We start from the raw sequence: 25253 nt of genomic DNA on the forward strand, positions 1-25253 counted from the left end.
GTCTTGCTTTGGGGGCTTCCAGGGCCTACATGGAGGATGCCCCGCTGCTGCGAGGAGCCGTGTTCTTCGTGGGCATGGCTCTCTGGGGAGCCCACAGGCTCTACTCTCTCAAGAACTCACCGACGTCCGTGCTGCCGTCGTTTTATGAGGTAATGTGCTCTCTATGCTGCAGCATCCCAGCAAGAACGGGGGGCTCCCTTCAGGCCCATCTCCCTGCCCGGGACAGGCCCCTCAGATGGGATCCTGCTCAGGGCTGAAGCGACATTTCCAGTCACTTGCTCTTCAGCTGGGGGTGAGAGTTACAGTCGCTGAGAGGGTCCTACTCGAGCAGACCGTATGTGTCACGAGCTCCCTCCCCTACAGGCTAGCCTTAGAGCTGCTCAGAACCCCCTCGGGCAGCAGCCCTCCTGCTGGTGCTGGTTTTACTTGGTCAGATGATGACCTTGCCCTCCCCTAGAACGGTGCTCTGTGGTTTCAGAGCGTGTCCTGTGAGCGATCTCGGGCCCCATGGCACTCTTATGCACTGGGAGACCCCACTGCACTCGCTGATACGACAAGAGCAGCTCAGGCCGGCCGGGTCCGTCCGGGGTCACATGGGGCCTCCCGACCTGCTGATCTTCCTGCTGATCTTCCTGCTGAGCTGTCCTTGGGGTGTCCTTGCGGTGGCGTCAGGCGTTGCTCGAGTCAGAATTTGGGCTGTGACATTAGGATTCCATCCCGCTGCTGAGCTGGGGCCTAGGATTTCAGAGTTAATAGTTGATGACCAAGTCAGGCTCTTCGGAGCCCTCTGTGGGTCCCAGTTTACCCGGGCAATGTGGACGCCACCCTCCTGGGCTCCTGAAGTAGTCCTTCTGTGACCCACGAGCCGTGTGCGGGAGTGCTGCCCTCTCGGGCACGTTGTCCTCAGCTCCAGGGGAAGCGTGCATGGGCTTCACCTGAGTGGGGCAGGCGGCAACTCGCTTGTGCCCTGGCCTTCTCTTCCAGGCCATGACCTGCCCAAACGAGGTAGTGTCCTATGAGATCGTGCTCTCCATAACCAGACTCATCAAGAAGTACCGGAAGGAGCTCCAGGCTGTGACATGGGACATTCTACTGAACATCATTGAGCGACTCCTTCAGCAGCTGCAGGTGATGGGGAGAAGTGGGCACGGGGACAGCTCAGGGAGGGGGTGTGTGCGTGGCTGTGTGCGTGGCTGTGTGTGTGGGTGTGGCATGTGCAGGCATGTATGCTGGTGTGCACGTGTGTGTGCATGCATGTGGGTGTGTGCACTTGGATGTGCATGGGTGTGCTGTGTGTGTGTGCATACAGGTATGTGCATGCATGCAGCTCACCTCGGGCTGAGGATGCCGATGTGGGGTCCCTGCGGGACACTGGAGTTCCTCTGACTTACCCCCTCCTTGCACCGCAGATCCTGGAGAGCCAGGAGCTCAGAATCATCGTGCACGACTTGCTGACCACAGTGGAGGAGCTCTGTGATCAGAATGAGTTCCACGGCTCGCAGGAGAGATACTTCATGCTCGTGGAGCGGTGTGCGGACCAGAGACCTGTAAGGCCGCTGCCCAGGGTGGGCCTTCAGTGCCCAGGGCCTGAGGAGTGGTGTAGACCGGCAGGGGTTGGGGAGTGACTGCTTGGCCCTGGGGACCCCTGGCTGTATGGATCTGAAAGAGTTTTCCCTGAGTTTCCAGTGGCGGGCGGGGGCTCCTGTTCTCCTGGGTGTGTCCCAGCAGGCCTGCTGCCAGCTGCCAGCGGGCCAGCGAGTGTGGGTCTTAGGAGCACGGCCCCCGCCTGTCGGCTTCCTGCCAGCTGGGCGGGGGAAGGTGCCGGCTAGGCTCTGTGGTTACTGTGCCACCACCGAGACCCTGCTCCTCAGGTGGCAGGCAGTCTTTTGCCAGGGGCGCTCAGCGCCATGCCCAGGCTTTTCTGTTTTGTGATGAGTTCTCGCCGCTGGCAGAGCCTTTGTTCCTGGGCCCCCCACCTGGCCCTGAGATGCTGAGCTCACCTAGCAAGCTCTGGGGTCTTGAGTCAGTAGCAGGGGGCATGCCTATTGGAAAACCTCCAGAAAGGTCCGATGTCTCGTTAACACCCAGTGCTCCCTCTCTTGGCAGGAGTCCTCCCTCTTAAACTTAATATCCTACAGAGCACAGTCAATTCACCCGGCGAAGGATGGCTGGATCCAGAACTTGCAGTCGCTGATGGAGAGATTCTTCAGGTAGGCGGGCCGCGGCGGCTCCGGGCAGGGCCCCGTCCCACTCTGAGGCTGGGTCTCAGCGTGCCACGAACCAGGGCTTTGCTTTTTGATCCCTGAAAGGAGTGATTCTGGTTGAGTGGGAAAAGGCTTGTTTTCCAGTAGGGCCAAGTCCTCTGCAGGGGTCCTTGGGTTTGCATCGTCCTGTGGGTGGCTGACAGCCTGGGCCACCGCACTCTTGGCCCCTCGGCCCGGTTCTCGGTCTGGAAGCCGACGAGCTGGGGGCCTGCGGGGAGCCCAGGGTCGCCGTCCCGCCTCCCCTGGGGGGCTGGGCTGGGTCCCCGGGAGGCCTCTCACAGCAGCCTGTGCCGCCCCCAGGAGCGAGCCCCGCAGTGCTGTGCGCATCAAGGTGCTGGATGTCCTGTCCTTCGTGCTGCTCATTAATAGGCAGTTCTATGAGGTGAGCGTCCGCCGGGGCTGCGGGCCCACGTGCCGGTGCTGGCTGGGGGAGCCTGGGGCGTGCCGAAGGCGGCTGTGTGAGCCAGGCAGAGTGGGGCCCACCCGGGTGACCCCCATGGCTGCCCTGCACTTCACCCAAGCCCGGGCTCTGCTGTGACCCCTGGTCCGACTGGGGCCCCTCTTTGGCAGCCTCTCAGGTGGGTTGGTCTGTGCCCTCCTGGCTTATTCGTCAGTTTACCCGTTCTGTGGTGCCCTTGCCAGCCCCAGGTTGGGCCTGGAGATGACCGGGTGAGACGGGCACGGTTCCCCCTGGTTGCGGGGCACTCCAGTGGTTGTCACCCGCAGCGCGGGAGCCTTGGAAGATCCATTCTGTGTTCAGACCGGAGTCATGTGGGGGTGCTTTCTTTTTGGTTTTGCGACCGCATCCACCCTTGGGATGCCGGCCTGGTGGGCAGCTCCTGGGGGTGGTCCTCGGCCTGGCCTGGCCTCCCTGTGTCCTGTTCCTTCTCCACCCCTTCCTTTTCTGGGTTTGTTGCCAGAGTCCTGCCCTCATTCCCACCGTCAATGCGTTCTCCTTCCCAAGAGATGATTTTGGGCTCTGACGCTCCTTCCCTTACTGGAATGTCGGGGCCGCCTCCCGGCTTCTTTGGGGCTGATTGGCCCATGTCCCTGGGGCCCGGGCACCCCCTGCCCCTCCCACCCTCCCTGCCTCCCCTCTCCCTGGATTGCCCTCTCTCCACCTCTGCCCCTAGGAATCCCACGCTCCTTCGGAGTGCAGCTCAGTGCCTCCTCTTCTGGCCCCTCACGTCAGGGTTGGTCTTGTCCTCCTGCCTTTTTAAGTCTTTGCACGACCCCCTCTCCAATTAACAGTCAGTTTTACGTTACCAGGGACAAGGTCTTCCTTGGTGTGTTCTGATCCCCCTAACCCCCTACTGAGCATCCTCCACTTGGGAGACGATCTTAGTTGTGCTGCTGGACAGCAAACAGTTATGGGGACCCATGCGTGTGCCAGGTATTGTCCAGCAGTCCCTTCTAATGAGCTGAGGGCTGGGGCTCCGACTCAGGGCTCGTTGGTGCTGACCCAGCCCTGTTGTGGGTTTTCTGAACTTTTGAGTAACTCCTTAGCTCTATTTAAGTTGGAGCCTTGAGCAATTTAAAATGGCTTTGAAAACAAGCTTCCTCCTTCAGGGCAGACCCCTCACCCCTTGTTCTCGGTGTATGCCCTGGCACAGGAGGAGCTGATCAACTCAGTGGTCATCTCGCAGCTCTCCCACATTCCAGAGGACAAAGATCACCATGTCCGAAAGCTGGCCACCCAGCTGCTGGTGGACCTGGCCGAAGGCTGCCACAGCCACCACTTCAATAGCTTGCTGGACATCATCGAAAAAGTGAGCGCCGCCTGGGCTGGGGTGCAGTCCTGCAGGTGGGAGTGGCCTCTGTGCCTCAGAGACCTGGGCCCACGGAGGCTGGCAGTGTTGGGGGACCCGCAGCCCTGGGTCCTGACCCAAAGGGCCCAGGAGGTCGGTGTCAGCTTCTCTGCAGGGTCTGGAGCTTGGGCCTGTTGTCCTCTGTGCATAGCCGGCAGCTTTTTCGTGGATTTTGTAGAGCATTGTGGTTTCTGAACTGTCGCTCAGGTGCCTATGTTGCATCTCTCCTTTTTGGAAACAAAGGCCAAGGTCTCTGCTGGTGGTTCGGGTTACAGATCCGACGGTGCTGAGCTGGGAGCCACGAGTGGGGACTTACGCTTGGTGCTTCTTTTCAAAGGTGATCTCCCGCTCCCTCTCGCCACCCCCCGAGCTGGAAGAAAGGGACGTGCCCGCCTACTCAGCCTCCTTGGAGGATGTGAAGACCGCTGTCCTGGGGCTCCTGGTCATCCTCCAGGTGGGCGCCCTTGCAGGTTTGGGGCCTCCACTGCCCACCGGCTGCGTCATGCTGGAGCTGTGGTCTGAAGGATGGATCTCATGGGAAACCGGGCTCTCCCCGAGGGCTGTGGAGGTGTGGTGCTTCCGACAGGGCAGCTGCGTGTCTGCAGGAGGTGGCCAGGGCTCTCCTGGCCTGAGCCAGGCTGCGCTGAGACGTGCGGAGCTGCGCCAGTCGTCACAGCCACTGGGGCTGGAAAGGGCTTCCGTGTAGTCCCTCTCTGCATCTCGCTTGCCTTTGAAACAGCTTTATTAAGATATAATTCACGTGTCCTTCAGGGTGCCCTTTAGAGGTATCAGTTCGGTGATCCATTCCGGGCTGTGTCCCTCATCATGGTCAACTTAAAACATTTTCATCCCTCAAAGAAACCCGCAGCCCGAAGCAGCCAGGAACCTACTTTCTCTCTCTCTAGCTTTTCCTTTTCTGGACCCCTACCTAGATGCCGTCGTCCGGTTTTTGTCCTTTTTGGACTGGCTTCTTTCACTCAGCCTGAGTTTTGAAGGTTTATCCGCGTGACAGCGTGTATCAGCACTTCCCTCCGCTTGGAGGCTGATAACATTCCTTTGTGTGGATGGATCACGTTGGGTTCATCCATCACCTTTGGGTGGGCGCAGGAGTCGGCTCCACCTTTTGGATGCTGTGAATAAGGCCATTGTGAACATTTGCAGATGGGTTTTTGTGTGGATGTGGGTTTTCACGTCTCCTTCATCAAGCCAGGTCATAGGGCGATCCTGTGTCCGTCAGTTGAGCTGTCAGACTATTTTGCAAAGTTCTTGCACCATGTTACACTCCCACCAGCAGTGCAGAGGGATTCTGGTTTCTCCATGTTCTCACCAGCACTTGTCAGTCTGTCTTGATTAAAGCCATCCTGGTGGGTGTGTTTATCGTGGTTGTGACTTAACGTTTCCTTGATGACAAATGGTTTTCAGCTTCTTTTTGTGTGCTTATTGGCCATTTGTGTATCTTCGTAGGAGAAACGTCCTTTCAGTTCCTTTGTCCGTTTTTTAATTGGGTTGTCTTTTTATTGAGTTGTAAGATTTCTGTGTATATTTTAACACAAATCCCTTACTAAATAGGTGATTTGCAAAACTTTTCTCCCATTTTGTGGTTTGTCTTTTCACTTTCTTGATGGGGTCCTTTGAAGCAGAAGAGCTTTCAATTTTGATGCAGTCCGTCTGTTTTCTTCTGTTGCTCAGGCTTTTGGTGTTGTATCTGGGATTCCTTTGCCATATTCAGGGTCATGAAGATTTACCCTGATGTTTTCTTCTGAGAGTTTTATAGTTTTAGCTCTAATGTTCACCTCTTCCATCCATTTTGAGCTGATTTTGGTGTTGGTGTGGGCAGGGCCCCACTGCGTGCCTCTCCATGGGGCTGTCCGGTTGTCTCGCACCCTGTACTGAAGTCTCCTCTCCCATCGGGTGGTCTTGTCACCTGTGTCCCGGCTCGTCCCGCCCTTGGTTCTTCCTCTGCCCTGAGTCCGAGCCTCCGCCGGGCCCAGCTGTCTTGAGTACGTTGCTCTGTGGTGGGATTTGAAGCTGGGGAGGGTGAGTGCTCCTACTTGGTTTTTCTCTCTCACGCTTGTTATTTTGGGCCCCTGGAACTCCCTGTGAGTTTTGGAATCAGCGTATCAGTTTCTACAGAGAAGTCAGCTGGGATTCTGCTAGGAATTTTGGATCAGCTCGGGGCGTGTGGCCATCTTAACTGTGTCACATCTCCAGTCCACGGATGTGGGATGTTTTTCCATTTATTTCAATCTTCTTTAATTTTTTTCAACAACGTTTTGTAGTTTTCAGAGTAAGTTTTGGGCTTTTGCTAAGTTTATTTCTAAGCATCTTATTATTTCTTTTGCTGCTGTCGTAAATGGAATTGTTTTCTTGATTTCATTTCTGGAATGTGCATTCTAAGTGCATAACAGTACGATTTATGTTTGTAAATTGCTCTTGTACCCAGCAACCTTGCTGAAGTCATTTATTAGTTCTCATAGTTTTTCATGAATTCCTTAGGGATTTTTATGTATAAGATTGTGGCATCTGTGAATATAGTTGAACTTCTTTTCCAGCCTGGATGCGTTTTATGTCTTTTTCTTGACCAGCTGTCCTGGCCGCATCTCCAGCCCACAGTGAGTGGTAGTGGTGGGAGTAGACACCCTCGCCTTGCCCCGACCGTGGGGGGTGGTTTTTGTATTCTCCGTTCAGTGTGACGTGAGTGGTGGGAATTTTGAAGATGCACTTGGTCAGACTGAGGAAGTTCCCTTCTACTCATGGTTTATTTGGTGTTTTTTTTTTTTTAATCACGAAAACATGTTGGATTTTGTCAAATGCTTTTCCTGTGTCTGTTGAGATGATAGTGTGGTTTTGTTTTTTATCCCCTCGATGGATGTGTTATGTTAATCAACTTGGAGACGTTAAAGTGACCTTGCATTTCTGGGATAAATCTCTTTCTTAAGAAAGCATGATAGCAATACATTTTAAACACCCAGGGCCCCCTCCAGGGCCAGGTCGCCCAGCCTGCCTCTCGCTGGCACTGCCCCCCATCCCAGGTGTGGACGGCACCCGAGGGGCTCTCACACCCACCTCACCTGACGCCCCCTGCCAGGGATTGTGGGGACCCCCTCGTGGACTGACAGCCCAGCAGCTGGGGGAGCAACCCCCCCTTTTAAATCACAGGGGGCACATGGTGTACCGTGTTCTGCACCTTGTTTTCCACGTTGCTGTGGACCGTCCTGTCTGTGTGATGGATGGGTGGCTCCCACCTCTGGCCATCACCCGGAGGGCTGCTGGGCACAGCGTTCTGGTTCTGGGTACCCCAGTGAGAATGCCCAGACCAGGGACTCGGGGTGGACCTGGTCTGTGGACGGGTTGGTGCACTTGAAGGCCAGTAGGCTTGTCTGTTGCCCTCCGAAGAGGCTGTCGTGCCTCCTCGAGTGCTGGGGTCCTGCGTTGGGGGTGGCTCCCATGTCACCATGACCCGTCAGCTCTTCCTGCAGACCAAGCTCTACACCTTACCGGCCAGCCATGCCACACGCGTGTACGAGACGCTCGTCGGCCACCTCCAGCTGCACTACATGCACACCTTCTCCCTTCCCGTCGCCAGCAGCATCCGCCTCCAGGTATGCGGGCCCCTGCACGGCAGGTGGGCTTGGGCCAGGGCTCACGATTCTCTGGGAGTCCACGGGGCTGTCCCAGCCTCAACCGGTGCTGTGCCTGCAGGGCTGAGGGGGCTGGTGGCCCGAGGAGGGGTCTTCGCCCGACCCTTCCTTCTAGCTCATTCCTTACCTCTGTGCTGTGACCTCCCAGTGCCCCCACCCTTCCCTTTGCTGCTGCCTCTTTGGCATGTCATCCTGGAGCCCACTGTGGCAGGGGGTGGCAGAGGAGGGACAGGGTGCAGCTCGGAGGGTGGTATGAGGGCCCTGGAGTTACCTGGCTTTGCCACCCTGTCAGCTCCTGGCAGCAGGGGTTGGAGGCGATGATGGGGCCGGGGCGTGGCGGGCACCCTGCAGCTTCCTGGCCGTCTTTGTCTGCCCTGCTCCCCCGACGCTGCTGGCCTGAGGCTGGGTGGAGGTCACTGGGATGGGAGCCTCTGCCTCAAGCAGGGAGCCCTGTTGGGTGCCCTGTCGCCGCTGGAGAGCAGAGCTCTGTCTCCCAGTGTTCGGGGCTGAAGGGGGTCAGTGTGTGGGGTGGCAGCCCCTCAGCCCCTGAGACTGTTCCCCAGACTTCCTTGCTTCCTGGCCCTGGAGTCAACCTTGAACTTGGACCCTACCCTGCCCTTGCCCCCTGGCCCCACGCTCAGGGGTTATCGGGATGGAGCCTTGTGTCTGGGTGTAGGGACATCCGTGCTGGCCCGTGGGAGTGGGAGCCTCACTCGTGACAGCAGCTTGGGGTGAGGGGCTGCCTAGCACGGGCGGATCCTCGGGTTTGCTCTCTGGCAGGCCTTTGATTTCCTGCTGCTGCTCCGGGCGGACGCGCTGCACCGCCTTGGCCTGCCCACCAAGGATGGCGTTGTGAGGTTCAGCCCCTACTGCCTCTGTGACCACACGTACGTTGGCCTCAGCCCTTCCCTGGTGCCAGCGGCACTCCTCTCGCCCCCGCAAGAGCAGTGGCTTCACAGGGTGTGGGGGCAGGTGCTCGCCCTGGGCGTCCCTCTCTGAGGGAGCTCGCTGAGGCCCAGCTGTCCCCGGGGGCTGGGAGAGGCCCATGTCTGGTCTTGCCCCGCAGAGCAGGTGTCGTCAGCCTCCACTGTCTCTCACTTCCCCCACAGGGAGCCGGAGAGAGGCTCTGAGAAGAAGGCCAGCAGGCCCCTCTCGCCTCCCGCCGGGCCGCCCGTCCCTGCACCTGCAGGCCCTGCCGTGCGGCTCGGCCACCTGCCCTATGCCCTGCTTTTCCGCGTCCTGCTGCAGTGTCTGAAGCAGGTGAGGTGTCCATTCCTCGGCTCCTGTGTCCCCTGGGCTTCATCAGGTCAGGCTGAGCAGTGGCTGGTGCCATCCCCCAAGGCTAAATCAGAGTCTTGGAAGAAACAAAACCTCCGTCCATCGTGAGACAGGCCCGAGGGCCCTGGGTCTCCTAAGGCTGTGTGCTATGAGACCCCACGGCAGTGCTGTAACCACAGTGCAGCCTGGGCTCAGAGCTGAGCAGATGTTCCTGCCTCGGGAAGATGACAAGTGACCGTCTCACAGGGACAGGCTCAGAGGCCTCTGTAGGGCTGAGAGGTGGGTGGTCTTGTGATTGGGGGCACCTGGACAAGGTGTGTGGTGGGGACAGGTGAGGCCTGTCTGGAAAAGTGGGGAGGGTGCTCGCGGCAGGAGTCAGCGAGGCCTCATGTGTGGGTGGGGCAGGCACCGCTCTGGACTGCAGGGGCAGCAGCCGGAGCTGTAGCCTGTGCGGGGTGGGAGCCTGCGAGGGAGGTGATTCCTTTTTTAGGAATCACCTCATTTTATCTTGACTTCCTTGAGTCAGCTATGTGCTTGAACATGCCTCTTAGTTGACCTTTCATTGCTGTGGTTTCTCCACGTGGAAGCTGGTCCGGTAGTGGTGAGGATGTCAGGAAGGAGCTACCAGTCCTGGAGGAGACACTTAAGGCACTTAGAAATGCTTGTTCTGCACAAAATATTTTTTTCTAAATTTTTTTATAACTTTTTATTTTGAAATAATTTCAGACTTATAGGATGGTTGTAAAAATTTAACGCAAACACCATGCAGAGAACTCCAACACACTCCCAGGCCCCCAGGTTCCCAGGCCCACCAGTGTGATGACGCGCTGCCTTCGCCCCCTCCCTCCATTGTGTTCTGAGTGTTTGAGAGCAGGTTGCACGCTTTGCACTCCTCAGACACATAGTGCTTCCAAGTACAGTTTGTACAAACGATCTTCAGTTGTGTGATCACCTTCAGTGCAGTTATCAGGTTCAAGAAACTTAATGTTACAGAACATTGTTTACTCCAGCTTTTTCTTGTGTCCCAGAAACGTCCTTTTGAGCTTTTCCTCCTCCGTTCTTAGAGCCCCTCCCGCATCCTGTTGCATTTAATTGTCATCATCTCTTTTCCCTTCTCTTTCTTTTTTTGTTTTTCACTGTGGGAACATACGTACGAAACAGAAGTCTTCCATCCCAGCCCCCAAGCACACCACTCAGCGCATCACACTCACAACGTCGCGGTCCTCTCCCCTCTGTCCATTACCAGAACGTTCCTTCACCCCAAACAGAAACCCTGCTCTCCTCTGCGTTGCTCCTGCCCCCGCTGCTGCTAACCTGTGCTCGACGCCCTGCCTCTGTGAGCTGCGTATTCTTGATGTCTTCCTTGTGGCTCCACGGAGCTTAAACGTAACATCCTAAAACCATAAAGCTCTCTTTGCTTCGATACCAGGCTGAGCTCAGTAGCCCACACAAACTACGTTCGTTACCCTCCGTCCCCCACCTGTAGGTAGTTCTCGTCGCAGAGTACGCATTTATACATTGCGAGTCAAAAACCATTGGTTTATCACATTTATGCGTTTGCCTTTTAGATCCTGTGGGAGCTAAAAGGTGGAGTTACAGATCAGACATGCTGTAGTCCTGGCATTTATACTTCCTCTTGTCGTCACCCTTACCCGAGGTCTTGGCTCCTTCCCGTGGCTTCAGCCCGTTGTCCAGTGTCCTTTCCTCTCAACCTGCAGGGCTCCCCAAGGGGGGTTGGCTGGCCCGGGGGTGACGTGGTCTCCCAGCTCTTGTTTCTCTGGGAATGCCTTAATTCCTCCCTCAGCTTTGAAAGACAGTTTTCTGGATATAGAACTCGCAGTTGGCAGTTGTTTGCTCCCAGCTCTTCAGCTGCACCCCCCGCTGCCTCCTGCCTCCGTGGTTTCCGACGAGAAGTGGGCACTGGACCTTCTGAGGCTCCCTTGAGCGTGACACGTTGTGCTTCTCTTGTGGCTTTTGGGATTCCCTCATCATCTTTGGCGTTCGATGGGTTGATTCTAACCTGGTACGGTGTGGGCCTGTAGGGATTTACGCCTCTTGGTGATGGTTGTGCATCTTGGATGTGTACATGCATGTCTTTTGTTACATTTGGGAAGTTTTCGGCCATTGTTTCTTTGAATATTCTGTCTCCTCCTTCTGAGGGTCCCACAATGCATTTTTTTCTTTGCTCTGTGGGGTCCCACAGGTTCCTCAGGCTGTGTTCACTTTTCTTGGTTCTTTCTTCTTCCTGCTCCTCAGCCTGGAGGCTTCAATTGTCTTCTTTTTCAGTTCACCGATTCTTTCTTCCGCCAGCTCCAATCTGCTCTTGAGCCCTTCTGGGGGCTGTAATTTTTGTCTCTGTTGTCTTCAGCTCTGGTTCCTTTTCGTGATTTTCATCACTCTGTTGATATTCTCTTTGTGTTCGTCTGTCATTTTCCTGATTTCCTTTGTTCTTTGTCCGTGTTTTCCTTTGGCTCTTTGAGCGTATCTGGGACCAGTGTTTACACGTCTCCGTCTGGACTGTCCTGGGTGCGTTCCTCCTCCCGGATGGTTCCTGGTACTTCCATCTCCTCCTCCCTGGGCTGTTGCTTCCTCTTTCTTTGTATATCTTATGATCTCGGTTGAAAGCTGGACATTTTGGTATTCTAACGGGTTGTTGCTGGAATTTAGACTCAGCGGCGTCACTGCTCCTCAAGCTTGTCTCCAGCTGGTGCCGACAGAGCTTCCCTTGACGCCAGGAGCTCATAAAGAAGACGCCCTTGCCCGTCTTTGCAAGCTGCCCTGTGGGAGCTCCTCCAGGCTCAGCCACACAACGAGTTTAGAGAACAGCTCCAGGCCGAAGCGTGGTGGCCTCCCCTGCTCCTTCCGCACCTGTCTCTTGTCTCGGGCTCTAGAATCCCGTTTACACGGATAGGAAAGTCCCTCTTTCCTCAGAAACAGTTTCCTCAGGGCCGAGGCCCTGCCCTGTGTGTCTCAGAGCCAGCAACCCCTGCCCCAGGCGGTGACGTGCCTGCCCCCACCACATTCTCCAGGAGAGCTCGGTGCCTGCCTGCTACACACGGCAGGTTCTGGGGCAGGGAGCCCCTCAGGCCACTCAGACTGACATACGTGCTCCCTTTATGTGCACAAGGGCCACTCTCCTCCTTCCAGAATGAACCGGGATCAGGGAGTCACACTGGGAGGGCAGGGCTCAGTCCACGCTGAGCCTGTGACGGGCAGGAAAGGGCCAGCCAGGGTGCCCTGGGATCCTCGTGATTCTAAGTGGCCTTTGTCTTGATTTGGCGCTAGCCCTGTTACTTCAGCCCTCCAGCTGCTTTCTGGAGCTTCGAGCAGATGTTTCTGCCAGTTCCTGCTGGTTGTTCTAAGCTTCTGTGTGGGGCGGAGCCCTGAGGCCTCTGACCCCTCTGTCTTGGTCAGAGAGAGGCCCCAGTGAGGGATTTTTGGCAGAAGGGTGGGACAGTCAGGAGGCTGCTTTGGGGGGGGGCTTGCCAGCCTGGGTGTGGGTGGATCGGGAGAGCATGGCATGGGGTGGGGGGGGAGCACTGAGGGTTCACTCTGCCACCCCACGAGGGGAGAGTCTGGCCTCCGTGGAGGCTACGGAGAGGCTCTGGGGACTTGCTACCACAGGGTTGGTGGGCGGGTTTGGGCCCTGTTTGAGGAGAAATGCCCGGGTGGAGCCCAGGCTGGGGTCTTGTGGGGCAGGTCTGGGGGTCCCGCCTGCCTCCCTCCCGCTGCCGTGGCTTCCGGGCTGCTGTGGTCCTGGTGCCGGCATCGGGGCCTTGTGCAGGGATGGTTGAAGGATTAGCTCTTCCTCCGAGTTGTTGTCATGGCGTTTGTCTGCCACGTCTTCCTTGTTAGAGGAGGCTGTCGTCGTGCTCATGTGGACCCGGAGAAGGGTCACTGGGCCAGAGGGCGCTGGGCACACAGCTCTGCCTGGGCCCTCCTCCCACTGGGCGTCCTTTCTGTGGCATCTGGTCCCCGTTGAGAACAGGATCGGGGACCCAGCGGCCATCCCCAGTCGGCTCCCACTGGAGCATCAAGCTCAGAGGCGCGGGGCCTCCTCCCCCCCTGGCCCCGGATGCCCTGGCCCGCCCTGACTGGCCCTTTCCGCAGGAGACGGACTGGAAGGTGCTGAAGCTGGTTCTCAGCAAGCTGCCAGAGGCGCTGCGCTACAAAGTGCTCTTCTTCACGTCCCCGTGCAGCCTGGACCAGCTGGCGGCCGCCCTCTGCACCATGGTAGCACCGCCCCCCCCACCAGGGCGCCCACGTGCCCCGGGACCCTGGCCCCTCAGGGCTCGGGGCTCCAGTGCACCCCTCACCTCAGCTGCTGGCCTGGGCGGGGCAGGGCAGACCCCCGCCCTCATCTCTGGAAAGGCAGAGAGGGACCCTCCCCCAGACCCGGCCCCTCCGCTCACCCCGGCCCCTCCGGCGGGCGGTGGCTAACCCTGGGCTTTGGCCTCCAGCTTTCAGGCCCAAAGACCCTAGAGCGGCTCCGAGGTGCCCCGGACGGCTTCTCCCGGACCGACCTCCACTTGGCGGTGGTCCCGGTGCTGACGGCCCTCATCTCTTACCACAGCTACTTGGACAAGACCAAACAGGTGCGAGGGGGGGCAGGAGGGACAGGCTCCAGGGGGGCTGCCGCTGATGAGCGGGTGGGTGCAGCTCCTGCTGTTACCTGGGCTGCCGTCAGGCCAGGACGAGCAAGCCGGCTCTGAGCCCACGTGCCCTGGAGCCAGCCTGGAACCGGGGCTTCAGAGTCAGAGCTCCTGCAAGGTCCCTCCTGGATTCCAGGTGTCAGGGAGACCCCTTTGCACTTTAGCATCACCTGACACTGTAGCGTCGATGAGCAGCCACCCGGCTCGGCCGAAGCTGCAGCTGCTGGGGAGCAGGGAGGGAGGGTGGCCACAGGCCCCGAGGCGGGAGCCGCACACGGTGAAGGCGGGTTCCCTCTTTTCTACCCGTGCTGGGAGCGGTGCCCGAGCTGAGCTGTCGCTCTGAGCAGATCACTCAGTCTCTCAGTCTCTCTGCTTCCTCCTCAGTGACGAGGTCGGGGAGGTGTCCCAGCTCAGGGCTGCAAGGCTGGCGAGCAGCAGGGCCCAGGCTGGGCCTCGGCTGGTGTGGCTGCAGCACCTGCTCCTCGCTGTGCGTTCTTGCACAGGACTGTGCTGGCCCAGGGCTTCCCCGGGCTCTCGAGGCCAGGTCGTTCTGAGGGGCAAGCAGCAGCAGGAGGGGGTCACTCGGGGGCCCTCAGTCCACCTGGCAATTTGCTGCCTGGCTGCAGCCTGGACCGTCCTCCATCTGCTGCAGGGCACGGCGGCCTGTCTTTCTGGGAGGATGCTATCTGGGCTGGGCGTGTGGCCCTGCCACCTCATCACTTCCCAGGAGGGCCCACTCCTTGACAAGAGGGCTGGCACAGGGTGTGGTGCGTTGGCGAGGCGGTGGTAGGAAGCCCCTGGTTGTGGCAGCCCGCTGTCCAGGAGGGCGTCAGCTGCCAAGGACTCTGGGACAAGACCCATCATCTTCCTGAGCCCTGGTTCCCTCTTCCGTAGAACGCTCTAGAGCGGGGCCTGGGCTGGGGTCTGGGTGCAGGCAGGGGCAGGGGCAGGGGCACGGGTGTGAGAGAATGGGCCGGTGGCCGTCCGTAGCAGGTGGTCCCTGAATCATCCGTGCCGCCCGCAGCGGGAGATGGTGTACTGTCTGGAGCAAGGCCTCGTTTACCGCTGTGCCAGCCAGTGTGTGGTGGCCCTGGCCGTGTGCAGTGTGGAGATGCCCGACGTCATCATCAAGGCACTGCCTGTGCTCATCGTGAAGCTCACTCACATCTCCGCCACGGCCAGCATGGCCATCCCGCTGCTCGAGTTCCTCTCGAGTAAGTGTGTGCGTGTGTGTGTGTGGATGGTGGACCTTCAAACTTGGGCTGGGCTCGCCGCTGCATCAGGGCCCTGCCCCATAGTGACCTGTGTTGACCCCTGGTCACGTCGTGAGCCCTTTAGCTGCCACCCCAGGCCCTGTGCACCTCCTGGGTCCCTGTCTTGAACATGCTCCTTCCTTATCTGTGGGGGCCTGGCTTGTCTTTTCTTCCTGGCATCAGCTTGAACGTTCCTCCTCACAGAAGCTTCCCCTGGCCTCCACTCAGTCCTCTCCCGGCACCATGACTGGCAGGGGCTTGCTGGTGGGCCTGTTTTTGTTGCCTCCTGTCAGGTGCCAGGTGCCTCACTCACCTGTGTGCTTGGCACTGGGTGCCGTGTTAGGTGCGTTACAGGGAGTCCGATGTTTGGGACAGAGTGGGGGTCGGCAGACTTTCCATGAAGGGCTGGACAGGAGCCCGTAGGCTTTGGGGCCCGGTGGCTCTCTGCGCGTGTCTGTGTTGTTCTCTCTCGCCCTTCCGAGGTGTCAGCACACCCCTGCCTCCTGGGCTGCACAGGTGGTGGCCCTGGGAGAGGTTGAGCTCATGCCTGTGTGGCCGTGGCTGTTCCCCTCTGCAGCCCTCCTTCCCCTTCCAGGATTGCGGGGCTCCCCCCCTTTTAGACACAGCCGGGACCCGGGGCCCCCGTGGCTCTGTGACTGTGCGTGACCCCACATGGGCCAGCTCAGCCCCTCACCGGCTGATCCTCTGTCGGTCTCACAGCTCTGGCCAGGCTGCCCCACCTGTACAGGAACTTCGCCGCGGAGCAGTATGCCAGCGTGTTCGCCATCTCGCTGCCCTACACCAACCCCTCCAAGTGAGTGCTGTCTGGTGCCCCCCCTGCATTGGGCCGGAAACTGCCTTGGCTTCTTGGCCTCACAGCCGCCGTGCCTTTGGTGCCTCCTCCACACGCTCCCAGCTCCTGGTGCCGGGATGGCCTCTGCCACATGCCCGCCCTTCTCTGCAGGTTCAACCAGTACATCGTGTGCCTGGCCCACCACGTGATAGCCATGTGGTTTATTAGGTGCCGCCTGCCCTTCCGGAAGGACTTTGTTCCCTATATCACGAAGGTAGCGGAGCTTCTCTGCAGGCCCAGGGCCGCTGGGGGTTCACGCACCTTGTGAGGGCCTTGAGCAGCGTGGGCTGGGGGCTGGGGGCTGGGGCTGGGGGTTGTGGCTACCCCGGCTGGGGACTTGTGGCTTGTCCCAAGGTGCAGTGCCCAGCTGGGCAGGGGGGGCCAGTGCCTGGAGGGCTTCCCTCCCTGGCCTCAGGGCTTGGGCCTGCTCCACCCCGCCAGGGCCTGCGCTCCAACGTCCTCCTGTCATTTGATGACACCCCCGAGAAGGACAGCTTCAGAGCTCGGAGCACCAGTCTCAACGAGAGGCCCAAAAGGTACGGGGCCTGCATCGGGCGGGGCTGTGTGCTGTGATGGGGACGTGTGTGCGCCTGCAACAGACGGGCCACTTCCAGGCCGGTGGTGGGGATGCGCTGTGTGGCCTTCACAGCCTCCTGCTCCAGAGAGACACGGTGCTGGGCACCAGGGCCTTGGGGGTGTGGCGGGCAGGGCCTGCCCAAGGCTGTCGGTGCCCAGTGCTGCTCTCTGCCAAGCCAGCCGCGGCGGCCTGTAGTGTCGCGGCCCCTGAGTGCCCTGTCACCTCCGAGCCATGAGCATGGATTCCACTGAGCTGGAGCTCAGGGGCCAGCCAGCGGGCGTCCAGGGCTGGGGCTGGCTCTGCTGGAAGAGCTCAGGGACCCCCCATAGCCCCTTTCCCGTGCCACCCCGGGGTCTCTAGTCAGCTCAGCCAGGCCAGGCTCCCCACCCTGCTTCCAGAGCTCACTGCCCGACCCCTTGCTAACCAGAGGATGCGCTGCTTTAGCAACACGATTGCTTTTGCCAGACTTGAAGAAGCCTGGCTGGGCCACGTGTGTTCCATCTGAACGGCTTCTCCCCACCTCCCTCCCCTGCCCCAAGCTTCCTTTGGCTCTTCCTGAGTGGGAATATGGCATTTTCCAGAATGACCAGACTGAAAAACTGTTCTCCTAAGGCCTGGGTGGCCAGGGCTGGCATGGGCCCGGGGCTGCCCTCCGTGGGGTGGGGCTGCCTGCTCAGGAGAGCCTGGAACCTGCCATGGGCCCCCACTCTTGCGTGTTTGACTTGCGCTAATGTTCCTTGTTTTGGTATCGTGTGAAATCTTACTTTTTCTCAATCATGTTCGTGAGATGTATTTTCATGCGTTTTTGTTCTCTGTTTCTTCCCCGTTAACTGTCCTTCTGGCATGGTTTTTGTTGATCTCGCCTGCGGGGACCTCTGCACCTCCACCCCGTGGCCGGGGCCGTGCTCCTCGCCCCTCCATGGCTTGCTCTCCCTCCCGGGAGCTGGGCTCTCTGGGGCTGGGCGCTTCCTTCCTCACCTGGTAGTGTAAGGATAGCCAGAGCCCCCAGGCAAGGCTTGGCCACCTCCCCGCCCGTGAAAGAGGTGCAGGAGAGCTCCGCCGAGGCCTTCCGCTGCCGCAGCGTCAGCGTGTCTGAGCACGCGGCCCGCAGGTAGTGGCGCTTTGATGGGTGGGGGGCATAGGCCCCGCAGCTGGGCCCAAGAAAGGCACTGCCGGGCGGGAGCTCCGGGGTGGCGGTGCATGGGGCTGCCTGCATGAGCTGCCGCCTGGCCGGGCGAGAGGAGGGCTGAGGGCACGCCTCGTGGAGCTTGGCGGCAGGGGTGGAAGATTGCATTCTGTCCCCAAGCCAGTGCCGCTGGCCACAGCATTGCCAGAGGCCAGCCCAGCTGCCCGCCTTGTGGTGGCAGCCCCCAGGGCCTGTCCCTGCAGGTGGAGGCCTTCGCCGGTCACTGCCGGGCCAGCTGGCTTGGTTGGGGGCCAAGTTCCCAGGTCCTGGCCTTGATGTCAGGTAGCGTCTCAAGCGACTGTGGTTCTGCAGTTGGTCTTAGAATGGGTCTGCTCTCCGTCGTGAGGCTGGAAGGGAAAGGGGGCACTGGTGCAGGGCGGTGGTGTTGGGGCGGCCTGTGAGGTCCTGGTTCCTTGGCTTCAGCCTGGGCTGGGTCTCCTGCTGGTGCCTCAGTCAGGGTGTTGGGGTGCAGGTGTGGGCTCCCAGGTACCCCTGGTTGGTGCTGGCAGGGACAGGGCCTTGGGCGTCCCCCGCCTGTGGATGGCCCTGCCTCAGCCACCCGCAGCTCTGAGGGTGCCCCCCGCACCTGCGCGTGTCTGAGCTCCAGCCTTGCACTTGCCTGTCAGGGATGGTGAGGGGAACCAGTGACTCTCCCTTCTTGGCTCTTTTTCTGTAAATTCTTTACCACGAGCCCAACATGACCAAGGGGCTGAGGAACTGGTGTTAGAGTTAGTTTGCGCAAGCTTTTCCTCCTGGTGCTGGGCAGGGGCCCAGCGAGTCAGCCGCTGTCCGGCCTTTGGGAGGTGGCTCGGCTCCCCGGGATGTGAGTTTGGGGGTGAGAAGCTGCCCAGGAAGCCCAGAGGCCCCGTGGCCCTCGGTACGGCAGTGTCTGCCCGGTGCTAGCTTTGGGGGCAGAATGCAAACCCTGCAGAGCCCCCGTGGATGCGGCTCCTCTGCACAATTAAACCTCTTTGCCGTGAAGTCGTGCTTTAACTCTCCGTGGGCCACAGCAGGATCGGATTCTGTCTCTCTGTGTCCTCAAGTTTCTCCTCCCACAGCAAGCAGGCTGGGGTCTTTTCCGCAACACTGACCCCTCCTCTCTGGAATACTGCAGCCCTGTGATTTGCAAAGCCGTGGGGTGCTGGGGTCCCTTGAGCGCGGCCCGGGTCCTGTCAGCAATTGCATGCGTTGAGCTTTGGCCCCTGTGGTAAGTGATGAGGCCTCCTCGGTGTTCCTGACCTGCCCGTGGCCTCCCCTCCAGTAGGCTGCAGGCGTCCCTCACCAGCGCCAGCCTGGGCTCTGCGGACGAGAACGCGATGGCCCAGGCTGATGACAGCCTGAAGAATCTCCACCTGGAGCTCACAGAGACGTGCCTGGACATGATGGCCCGATACGTGTTCTCCAACTTCACAGCCGTCCCCAAGAGGTGTGGGCTGCTGCCAGGGCTGGGACCGGGTGCTCAGGGGCCTGGCATTCAGTCTCTTGGGGCTGCCCTCTGCAGGGTGACGGCAGCCACGGCTGGGCCACCCTCTGCTCCTGAGGCCTCCGCTTGGGTGTGCCCGCAGTTGGGTGGGCTTCCCCGGAGCTGGGCCATCTGGAGGGGGCGGCTGCAGCCCAGCTGGCGGACCCTCCTTGCTTACAGGTCCCCTGTGGGAGAGTTCCTCCTGGCTGGCGGCAGGACCAAAACCTGGCTGGTTGGGAACAAGCTCGTCACCGTGACGACGAGCGTGGGGACCGGCACCCGGTCGCTGCTGGGCCTGGACACGGGAGAGCAGCTGGGGGCTCCGGAGCCGAGGTGACTGTCCTCACCCCCTGCCTGGGCAGCCCCTGAGGTAGGGCAGTGCGTGCCGGCCAGGCTGCTCACCTCGGGGGGCCCTTCTGTACGCAGCTCTGCCCCCAGCGTGCGAATCCGGCAGGCAAAAGAGGCACCGGCCAAGCTGGAGTCCCAGGCCGGGCAGCAGGTGGGCCGTGGGGCCCGGGACCGGGTCCGCTCCATGTCAGGTGAGGCCTGCTCCACCACCTCCTGCAGCCGCTCGGCCCCCAGCCGGCTCTGTGTCTACGCTGCTGCTCCGGGAGGGCCCTGGGTGCTGAGGGTGGGTGGTTCCAGGCCGGCCCTTTGCCGACAGACTGGAAGGCCCTCTGTGTGAGCTCGTCTTGGGCAGCTCCCCTGGCACAGCCCGTTTTCCCGCTCGCTCGGGAGCTTTTCTACAATACAGCTGGAGTGAGCCGTTGTCCCCTGTGGGGCAGGTGCTGGGCCCTGCCCCTGCCTGGGGTCCCCTGAGGCCGATGTGGCTGGGGGCCGGGCTGAGGGCAGCACCAAGCAGCTGCCCTCTGGCCTGTGGCCAGGCCCTGGGTGGACAGCACTTCTCACGGTGGTGCTGGCAGTGGTCACCAGCTCTCCCATCTTCTTCCAGGGGGCCATGGTCTACGTGTGGGGGCTCTGGACGCTCCAGCCTCCCACTTCCGAGGCAGCCCCAGCTCCCCAGGATCCCAGACTGCACCGACCACAAAGCCTGAGAAGGTCCCAACCGGAGCCCCGGCTGCGGCCCGGATGGAGAAGACGCACCTGGCGGCCTACGCACCTCTGCTGACCCAGGGCTGGGCCGAGATCCTGGTCCGCAGGCCCACAGGTAACCTTCCAGGCCTGTGCCCGCCTGGCCTCGGCTGGCAGCTGCACCCCGAGTGCTCCGCGGTGAGCGTGGGCTCTGGGCCTTTCGGGGGGCGGCTCTGCAGCTGAATCTGCAGGGAGTAGTAGCGAGGGAGTGGTCAGGGGGCTTTGCGGGGGGGAAGGAGGGACTTAGCAGAGGCCCAGAACCGTGAGGGTGCTTTGGGAGCTGGGGATAAGAGGAGGGGGCCAGCTGAAGGGTGGGGGGGCTCTGGGTTCGGGGCGGCCCCGCGGGGAGTGGAGTCCAGGCCACAGGGTGCTACCCTCCAGGGAACACGAGCTGGCTGATGAGCCTGGAGAACCCGCTCAGCCCCTTCTCCTCGGACATCGACAACATGCCACTGCAGGAGCTGGCCAACGCCCTCATGGCCGCCGAGCGCTTCAAGGAGCACCGCGATGCAGCCCTGTTCAAGTCCCTGTCGGTGCCTGCGGCCAGTGTCGCCAAGCCTCCCCTCCTCCCGCGATCCAACACAGGTGAGCCCGGGGTGGTGCTGCGGGGGGCGGGGGCCCCCCGGCCGGCAGCACAGGCACTCCCTGTAGTGGGGATGGGCCCTGGTGCCCCCAAGGCCCTGGGTGGGCCCCCAGGACTGTCCCGGCACTGCCCGCATTGCTGCCGCTGCCCCCCCCACGCCCCCAGCGCCATCCTTTTGGGCCCGGTCCATACCCTTTTCTCTGTCCGTGCCCTTCCGATGCCCGCTTGAGCCACTCTCCAGGCCCATGCCGTGTGCAGACCCCCCCACCGGCCAGACGCCGCTGGCCGCTCTCCTCCCGGGCTCGCTTCTGGTGGGACTAGTGAGGGCTGGAGCCCAGCTCAGCCCGGCCCGGAGCCTGCCGCCCAGTGACGCGGCAGCACCGTGGCTTCCCTTGCAGTGGCCTCCCTGTCCTCCCTGTACCAGCCCGGCTGCCAAGGCGAACTGCACAGGAGCATTTCCTGGGCAGGTATTGTCTGACTCCGTAGGGAAGGCTGCGCTGGCTGCCAAGGGCTCTCGGCCGCGTCACTGCTGCCATCACCCTCATCTGGCCCCTACAGCCCCCAGCTGGGTTGTGGTCATCGCCCAGCATGGGGTCCCGGTGTGTGCGGGGGCGTCTGTGCAGAACTCCATCTGCTTTGCCAGCAGGACCCCCTGGCTTTGTGCCCCTCTGCTGTTGAGCTCTGCCCTTGAGCTGCCTGTCATCCCAGCCCTGCTCCAGGCCTGAGAGGCCGGGGCCAGGGGCTCCTCAGCGACGTCACAGCTACGCGTGCCGACTGGTGGTAGCCATCTGGGGGAAGCCTGGCCCCAGGCTCAGCCGAGCTGGCCTCTGGTGGTCCCAGGGGCTTTGCGAGCCCACAGATAGGGTTGCATCGCCTTTGCTTGCAGTCTGGCGAGGCCCTGCAGCCTACAGCCTACAGCCGCCACGCGTGGTCAGGAGCCAGCAGGGAAGGGGCTGTGCACAGACGGGGCTGGCAGGCGGCAGACGGCCTGCGGGGATGCGGGGACGTGGCTGTGCTGACCGTCGGCTGCTGCTGCTGCTCGTAGCTGCCCACGCCCCCCACAGCCCAGGCCACGCCGCTTGGCAGGTCATGGCCCGTGTCTGGGGCATGGGGACCCTCTGGGTTTGCGTCTGGGGGGCTTGCCCTCCATCAGCGTGCTCCAGGGTCCAATGTTACGTAGGAAGAGCAAGCCCTGTGCCTTAGCCACTAGTGGCTGTAGTGGCTGGCGTCCCTTGGGCTGAGGCCCATCTTGGGCATGGGCTGCCTGCCTTGTGGGGCGGAGCCTGTCCCACTCTCGCCTTCCTTGCTGGGAGGGCAGGGCGTGGCTTCTGGTGGTCACCGGTGGGGACGGACAGAGCTGCGGCCTGGCTGCCCGGCGGTGGGGGTGGGGGCTCTCCCTGTGGGAGACCTCGAGGTCAGGCTCCCCCGCAGCCCCCGAGCAGCCTCTCCCTAGTCAGCTCCTGCTGCCTCAGCACCCAGCAGCCCATCCGTGTCCTCCCAGACTCCCCGGCAGTTCTGGAAGAGGGAAGCCCAGGGAAGGTTAACTTGTCGCTGGAGCCCCCCGAGTTGGAGGACTTTGAGGCCAGCCTCGGTGCAGACGGGCGCTGTCCACACCCTGAGGCGTACTGCAGGGTGAGCACAGCTGGGCCGGAGCCTCCTGGGATCCCTGGGGAGGGCCTGTTGGGGTGGGGGGCTCCCACTCCAGGCCCAGCCGGGCACGTCGTTGGTTGGGTGGGCTTCCTGGGCCCCCTGCCTACCAGCTCTGGCCCTGGGTGTCCTTTGGTCAGGGGGTCCTGGCCCCCTTTGGCCACGGGACGCAGGCAGGTGGGCTCGTGCCCTCCAGCCCCGCGGGGCCCCCTGACGGGCTCTTAGGACTGCTCCTTCCAGGTGTGCTCGGCCCCCAGCCAGGAGGAGTCGCTCTGCGTGGAGGAGCTGGCTGCAGGCGGGATCCCTATCGAGCGGGGCGCTGGCTCCGGGGAGGGCCGACCCTCGGTGGACCTCTCCTTCCAGCCCTCGCAACCCCTGAGCAAGTCGAGCTCCTCGCCCGAGCTGCAAACGCTGCATGACTTTCTCGGGGGCGCGGGTGACGGGGCTGAGCTCGGCCGGCTGAGCCCCGAGGCTAAGGCCCGGTCGCAGTCGGGGACCCTGGACAGGGAGGGCGCAGCCTGGCCAGCCCCTGGCGAAGAGGGTCGGGGCCCTGCCCTGCCCGAGGGTCCCTTGCCTACCAGCTCCCCCCGCTCCCCCAGTGGCCTTCGGCCCCGGGGCTACACCATTTCCGACTCGGCCCCATCTCGCCGGGGAAAGAGGGCGGATGGAGACGCTTTCAGGAGCCGAGCTGCTGCCTCCGGTGCCGAGAAGGTGCCGGGCATCAACCCCAGGTGGGTGCTGGTTCCAGACGCCCATCCTGGGAGACACACAGGGCCTCGGGCAAGTGCAGACCCCTGGCCCAGCCGTGGTTCCTGTGGGAGGGGCTGTGGAGAGGGTCCCTGCCTGCCCCCTCCCGGCCCGGCCCCTCACCCCGCGCTCCCCGCAGCTTCGTGTTCCTGCAGCTCTACCACTCACCCTTCTTTGGCGACGAGTCCAACAAACCCATCCTGCTGCCCAACGAGGTGGGCCCCTCCTCCACCGGAGACCCCCAGCTCCCCGCGCGGGGTGGCAGGCGGCCACAGCCCGTGCCCTCCCAGGCATCGGTGACCCCCGATCTGTGGGCGGGGCGGGGCAGGGTCTGTGGCCCCAGCTGAGGCAGGGCTCTGTGTGACCCAGTCATTCGAGCGCTCGGTGCAGCTCCTTGACCAGATCCCGTCTTACGACACGCACAAGATCGCCGTCCTGTACGTCGGGGAAGGCCAGGTGCGGCTGCTTCTCCGCCTGGGGGCCGAGGGGTCCGGGCCTCTCCCTCGTCCTCCCCGGGCTGCCCCACCAGTGCGTGTGGGCCGTGGGCAGGCTCTGCCTGGTGCCAGGGGTGCCGAGTGAGAGCAGTGGACGAGCGTCATCTCACTGGGCGGTGGGTGTGGGGAGGTGGGTGCGCAGGCTGGCGGTGCGTCCCACTCAGTGCCCAGGGGCCGTGCTGGGGGCCAGGGCAGGGGGCAGGGGGCCGCAGGTCTGGGGCAGGCACTGGAGGCCTGGCCCCAACACTTGCCCCTGTCTCCGCAGAGCAACAGTGAGCTTGCCATCCTGTCCAATGAGCACGGTTCCTACAGGTACACGGAGTTCTTGGCTGGCCTGGGCAAGCTCATTGAGCTCAAGGACTGTCAGCCCGACAAGGTGTACCTGGGCGGCCTGGACGTCTGCGGTGAGGACGGCCAGTTCACCTACTGCTGGCATGATGACATCATGCAAGGTGGGCTGGGCAGCGGTGCCCACTGGCCTGCCTGTGCCCCAACCCAGGCAGTGCTAAGGAAAGGAGCTGAGGGTCACCGGCAGGGCCCATCCGCTGCTCCCTCCTTGCCCCGGGCGCCTGCCAGCCCCCTCAGCCCCCACCCTGCCCCTTGCAGCCGTCTTCCACATCGCCACCCTAATGCCCACCAAGGACGTGGACAAGCACCGCTGTGACAAGAAGCGCCACCTGGGCAATGACTTTGTGTCCATCGTCTATAACGACTCCGGCGAGGACTTCAAGCTGGGCACCATCAAGGTGCGGGGCCGGGGGCGGGGTCCGCCACAATGAGGCGCGCCCGTGGGACAGGACAGCCACAGGCCCATCTCCTGGGAGGGCTGTGGCATGGCCACAGGCTGCCGTTTCCTGGCTCAGTCTCTTCCAAGTGGGCCGTGCGGCCCCGTGCTGGGCGGGTGTGCGGCAGTGGCAGGTGCACAGTAGGGGGTCGCGGCAGCTCTCATGGAGACTTCTGGAGCAGGCCTGTTAACCCAGGTCCTTGCTTTTGGGTGAGGGGCTTGGTGCAGTCAGTCCCCATAGCAGGGGCCCCAGGGAGGACATTTCACAGGGAGGAGAGCCTGGGGGACAGGCGTGGCCTTGGTGTGTAGCTGAGCCGAGGGGCTAGTGTGCCGGGGCAGGACTGTGGGGCAGGATGGATGGGTACTGCTTGCCGAGACCGGGGGGCCGATCAGAGAGAGGGGCGCGGACGTGGGGCAGGGGAGGGTGATTGGGGGTCGCCGCCACATGGAGGGCAGCAAAGCCATGGCCAGCGGAAAGCCCTCGGGGGCAGCTGGGTGGGCTCAAAGCTGCTGCGGGAGAGCAGAGCTGGACCTGGCCAAGGGCGCTGGCAGGATGGGCTGGGGCTGCTGGGAGGGGTGGCCCACCAGGTAGGAGAGCCCAGGTGCAGGGGGTGGCGATCGTGACATTGAACAGGAACCAGCCAGCTCGGCTGTCAGACCCCGCTGGAGGCAGGTTGGCTGTGACTGGCTGGGACGGCCCGGGGTGATGGAGGTAGTGGGGGCTGGCCAGGCCCAGGGGGCTTGCCCTGACACCCTGAGAGCCGTCAGGCAGCCAGGAGTGACAGCCCCTCCTGTCACAGGGCCAGTTCAACTTTGTCCATGTAATCATCACGCCGCTGGACTACGAATGCAACCTGGTGTCACTGCAGTGCAGGAGAGGTGAGGGGGCACCGGGGCACTGAGCCTGTGGACGGAAAGGTGAGGGGGCACTG

General features: G+C 61.7%; 1 protein-coding gene across 14 annotated transcripts in view; it reads left to right on the forward strand.

Moving 5' to 3' along the window:
- Window positions 1-25253, forward strand: part of TSC2 (TSC complex subunit 2) — a 33435-nt gene that overhangs the window by 7555 nt on the left and 627 nt on the right. For 2 of the 14 annotated variants that reach the window (XM_037813965.1, XM_037813978.1), the window contains 30 exons: window positions 23-149; window positions 985-1128; window positions 1410-1547; window positions 2107-2210; window positions 2565-2646; window positions 3878-4033; window positions 4410-4526; window positions 7540-7674; window positions 8494-8600; window positions 8823-8973; window positions 13102-13224; window positions 13452-13586; window positions 14668-14857; window positions 15617-15710; window positions 15861-15963; window positions 16191-16285; window positions 17312-17437; window positions 18774-18938; window positions 19155-19307; window positions 19401-19513; window positions 19927-20142; window positions 20448-20651; window positions 21048-21116; window positions 22151-22281; window positions 22537-23027; window positions 23183-23258; window positions 23413-23499; window positions 23803-23989; window positions 24144-24283; window positions 25122-25200. In XM_037813965.1, coding sequence (XP_037669893.1) covers window positions 23-149; window positions 985-1128; window positions 1410-1547; window positions 2107-2210; window positions 2565-2646; window positions 3878-4033; window positions 4410-4526; window positions 7540-7674; window positions 8494-8600; window positions 8823-8973; window positions 13102-13224; window positions 13452-13586; window positions 14668-14857; window positions 15617-15710; window positions 15861-15963; window positions 16191-16285; window positions 17312-17437; window positions 18774-18938; window positions 19155-19307; window positions 19401-19513; window positions 19927-20142; window positions 20448-20651; window positions 21048-21116; window positions 22151-22281; window positions 22537-23027; window positions 23183-23258; window positions 23413-23499; window positions 23803-23989; window positions 24144-24283; window positions 25122-25200 — 4238 coding nt within the window. Of the gene's footprint in view, window positions 1-22; window positions 150-984; window positions 1129-1409; window positions 1548-2106; window positions 2211-2564; window positions 2647-3877; window positions 4034-4409; window positions 4527-7539; window positions 7675-8493; window positions 8601-8822; window positions 8974-13101; window positions 13225-13451; window positions 13587-14667; window positions 14858-15616; window positions 15711-15860; window positions 15964-16190; window positions 16286-17311; window positions 17438-18773; window positions 18939-19154; window positions 19308-19400; window positions 19514-19926; window positions 20143-20447; window positions 20652-21047; window positions 21117-22150; window positions 22282-22536; window positions 23028-23182; window positions 23259-23412; window positions 23500-23802; window positions 23990-24143; window positions 24284-25121; window positions 25201-25253 lie in introns of those variants that run through there. The other 12 variants (XM_037813966.1, XM_037813967.1, XR_005213519.1 and 9 more) reach the window with 12 other exon arrangements.

Source organism: Choloepus didactylus, chromosome 21, assembly GCF_015220235.1.
Source record: "Choloepus didactylus isolate mChoDid1 chromosome 21, mChoDid1.pri, whole genome shotgun sequence".
NCBI classification, from domain to species: Eukaryota; Metazoa; Chordata; class Mammalia; order Pilosa; family Megalonychidae; genus Choloepus; species Choloepus didactylus.